The following is a 3,844-nucleotide window of genomic DNA, read 5'->3' as shown; positions in this document are numbered from 1 at the left end:
CCCATCCAGCAGAGACAATCACGGGGTTCTGAGGGTTGGGCGAGAAACGGACGCAAGAAACCCAGTCAGTGTGCCCCTTATCAGTGATGGTAAACTTGCAGTCACCAAGGGTATTCCAGAGTTTAATAGTACGGTCCCTAGACCCAGACACGATCTGGCGGTTATCGGCAGAGAAGGAAACACTCAAGACATCGTTATCATGGCCGACGAAGCGGCGGGTGGTCTGACCAGTGGAGAGTTCCCACAGACGGAGGGTCCTGTCCCATGAAGCAGAGAGGGCATATGCGCCGTCGGAAGAGATGACCTTTGTCAAGAGTCAGCGAGAGAGAACAATCTGTAGCTCCAGTTGACGTCGAGAACATACACAGTCAGAAACGATGTGAGAATGACCCTTAAGACTTCTCTTGGGAACACCGTAGCCAGTATCACTATCGCGAGTGCTAGACCAAATTGTTAGCCTTCTGAGCTCTCTGTTCTCTCCGTTTTCTCCCTGCTAAGTGTCAAGAAACACGACGGTGCTTACAGATTCCAGATGATCAAGGTCTTGTCGCGCGAAGCAGACAAGAGCATGTTGGGGTTCTCGAGGGAGGTAGCAAGGGCCTATAGTGTAAAAACAAGTCAATAATCCCACAATTTCACACGATCGATTCAATATATCAAGTCTGTCCAAGATCATACCGTAACCCAATCACTATGCCCTGTGCCAATTAAATCCCAATCAGTTCCAATTCTACTTCACCACATCCCCCTAGCTAATGTAATCCTCCGGCAAAAAAAGAAGAGGGAAATTTCATACCTTCAAGGGTTCCGCGCAAAACCATCTGCTCAGCTAATTATTCCCAACAATCCAGGATTAGCAAAAAAAAAAAAGACCAAGCTCCTAAAGTTTCATTCCGGGGGGGAAGGTAGCGGCATACTCATTTTGTGTAATTAAGCAAGCGTTCTCGACGTGATCTGAGTCTCAATGCTGAAGGAAAGGATCGTTAACGTCGTTGAACTGTTTGTGCTTTCTGTGGGGTTGGAGGGGTGAACAGTTTGATTTCTGTGCGAGGTGCCAAGACTGTTCTTTATGCGCTAGCCGTTGCGGGAATACCAAGGTTGTTGGTGATGTGTGGATTGGTTGGCGTGACTGTTTAGGGTGAGGGCTGACCCTGCTTATCTGATGAACCAAGGTGTGCATGAAATGTCACTCGGAGAACAACTGGTTGATGGTTTCTCTGGTGGCTATGATCCAGTATGATAATAATATTATGATACCATACCCGTTTCTTTTAGAGCCGAAGCAGCACCTAACAGAAGACAAAGCATGTGATTAGGACTGTGCTGTCTGCAGGGTAGAAATAATTCACTCAAAAATTTGGACACTTTATTTGTGAGTTGTTTGAATCTCAATTTCCTCATATACAGTCACTCGCCTAGCAGGCTAGCACCTCCAGGAGCCCCCACACAGAGCTAAGTGTACCAAGACACGGATCCTCCTGAAAAACCACCCGTCTCCCTATCGACTATAACGTTTGGTTGACTGCAGGGTATCTCTACCCCAAGGGGCTGCAGCTGAAAATTGCACGAACTATATAGCCTGCTTGCTTTAAAAAAAAAATCAGATAAATCCAGAAGTTTTGAAAATATTATGTTTGCGGTGTTACCAATGACTAAAGTCAAGAAACCCAGAAATTTACGGTTACAAAAGGTCATCTATTCACCCTCCACAAAGGATAGTTGAATATAGTCAACTTTTCAGTGTATCAGTTCTACCAATGAGACCAGCCCCCCCCAACTTGACACTCACCAAACAGCGCCGTATTTGAATATAACAACCCATCTCCCTAAACACTGCAAGAACCAGAATAATAATATAGCTTCCCGAGGGACGCCCGTCAGTGGGACCGAAAGCTAATTTCCTCCCTCCCTCACAGACACTGTACGTGCAGTCACAACGCCGGGCACTCTAGTCCACCGAATACCTACGCCGAAAGCTGTGCTGGAAAGTACTGAAAAACCTCTCCTAAAGGACTTTATGGGTCAGCTTATAACATAGTGTGAAACCAGTGCTTCAAACCTCATAAATTCTAATTTAGATATCCCCTGGAGAAGTTGTAGTTAATTTATGGTATCATAGCTTGTGTAGAGCCCTACCAGACACCTACCAAACACTGCACAAGTACGACACCTTTCTTCGCGAGGCCGCCTTTACTGATAGCAGCCTCTGTCCTCCTTTAGGCTTAATTTGGTGGCGGCCTCATGAGTGGTCACTCGATACCCCGACAAAGTGCATTGTGGGGGATCATCGCTCTTATAAGTTACCACTGTTGTTAGGTTACGACAAGGTAAGGCTTTTGTATGTCCTGATAGTGTCCAACCCCTAATTCCCTAGAGTTATATACCTGTGTAGTAGGTTATATCATATCATATTAGTTGTATTCCTCCTTGTGAGTATCACACATCACACACAAATGCCCGCATGATAATGTACAGCAGTCATATTATGATGCAAAGGCTCAGGCACCGGAATCTCCAGCTGACCTAGGCATCGCGCTAGAGGTAAGGACAAGCGAGTAATACGAGTAATACGGTAGTCGTGATTAATATATTAGTTTCCATAAACACATATATACAGGGAGTGTTGTTAAGGAAGTCGCCCGGTATAATATTATTATAACACCCGCATAACAGTAAAAGAAAGCTAAGACTGAAACTAAAGAAAAAATTAACCAGTCTAAATTTCCCAGTTTCAAAAACGCCCTCTAGGAACAAAACACCCCCACCAGTATTACTTTCGTTACAATTACTTCTCCATCCGTTTCTCAAGTGGATTTGCTCCATGGCAACTCCCTCCCAAACTCGCTCACACCATCGCTGGGACAATACGTCAACAACTCCCTCAACTCTGGACAAGTAACACTGTACCCGCCATCCCATCTTCTTCCCGGATTCCGCCCTTGTCGCTTCCTTCGTAATTCCCCATCACTCTTACACCCGTATAAATCTTCATCCCAGACTTGGCGTGTCCTCGTTTCACCCTTGAGGACTAGGTCGCCAACACCTTCTTTGGGGTCGATTCCGACGAATTTAAAGTTAGCCTCTGGATAGGATATTGCGCGGAGGTGATTGTGCAGAAAGCGGGACTCCTTAAAGGCGTGGGAGATTAGGGCTATTGAAGATGGGTAGGTGTTCGTTAGTTCGTGGAAGCGGGCGATGGAGAATACGAGATTTTGGTAGGAGTCTCGGGCGTGAACTTCTGTTGTTGTTCTGGGGAGGAGGGAGGGGGTTAGGAGATCCAGGGTGTGAGCTAGACGCTGTTTGAACGTTAGTCACTGCGGACGCATATCTGGGGAATTAAATCGGCGAAGTAGGTAGGCGGGTTACGTAGTAGCTTTCAGCTTCGCTGAGAGGTCCTGCAGCGCTTTTTGTTTCACCTCTAAGTATTTATTAGTAGTGGGATAAGCAGATGATAGAAGGGGACAAAACAAAGACTTACCCAGAGAATACTAGCAAACTCTCCGCATCCTCCGATACAGCTTCGACCCCAGCCTTGATATGCCGTACATAGGTGTCGACCTCGCCCTTCTGAAAATCTTCAATCATCCTTATCGCACCTCCTTAGATCAGCTCATTTACTTCTTCTTCCTCCTCTGCTAGTAGGTTCCTGCCATTCATTAAGGTCCTGCCTACCATTCGGTCTCATTCATCCCATCAATTCCTCCAATCCAGATAGCATGACAAGTGACAATAACCAATCTCTTCACACCCGTAACCTCCCTCCCAAGATTCTCCTCCCTCCACCCGAGATTTTCAGACTCCTCCCCTATTTGGTCTTATAGGCTCACCACATTCGGCAAAAAAT

At 46.2% G+C, this 3,844-nt stretch overlaps 2 protein-coding genes; both read right to left on the bottom strand.

Annotated features, from left to right (window-relative positions):
* GSTUM_00001032001 (uncharacterized protein) overlaps positions 1-1,011 on the bottom strand; it is a 1,854-nt gene extending 843 nt beyond the window's left edge. Inside the window, exons 1-6 of the mRNA XM_002838338.2 lie at positions 918-1,011; positions 797-829; positions 679-698; positions 524-600; positions 365-440; positions 17-304 (exon numbers count right to left, since the gene is read on the bottom strand). Coding sequence (XP_002838384.1) covers positions 17-304; positions 365-440; positions 524-600; positions 679-698; positions 797-821 — 486 coding nt within the window. The 5' untranslated portion in view covers positions 822-829; positions 918-1,011.
* A 1,571-nt stretch (positions 1,012-2,582) lies between these two features.
* GSTUM_00001031001 (uncharacterized protein) overlaps positions 2,583-3,844 on the bottom strand; it is a 1,597-nt gene continuing 335 nt past the window's right edge. The window contains exons 1-4 of the mRNA XM_002838337.2: positions 3,673-3,844; positions 3,479-3,586; positions 3,367-3,418; positions 2,583-3,296 (exon numbers count right to left, since the gene is read on the bottom strand). The exon at positions 3,673-3,844 is cut by the window's right edge and continues 335 nt beyond it. Coding sequence (XP_002838383.1) covers positions 2,805-3,296; positions 3,367-3,418; positions 3,479-3,585 — 651 coding nt within the window. The 5' untranslated portion in view covers position 3,586; positions 3,673-3,844 and the 3' untranslated portion in view covers positions 2,583-2,804.

This window comes from Tuber melanosporum (genome assembly GCF_000151645.1).
Source record: "Tuber melanosporum whole genome shotgun sequence assembly, scaffold_241, strain Mel28".
Taxonomy (NCBI): domain Eukaryota; kingdom Fungi; phylum Ascomycota; class Pezizomycetes; order Pezizales; family Tuberaceae; genus Tuber; species Tuber melanosporum.
Note: the sequence above shows the minus strand (reverse complement) of the source record. Positions and strands in the feature narration are given on the sequence as shown.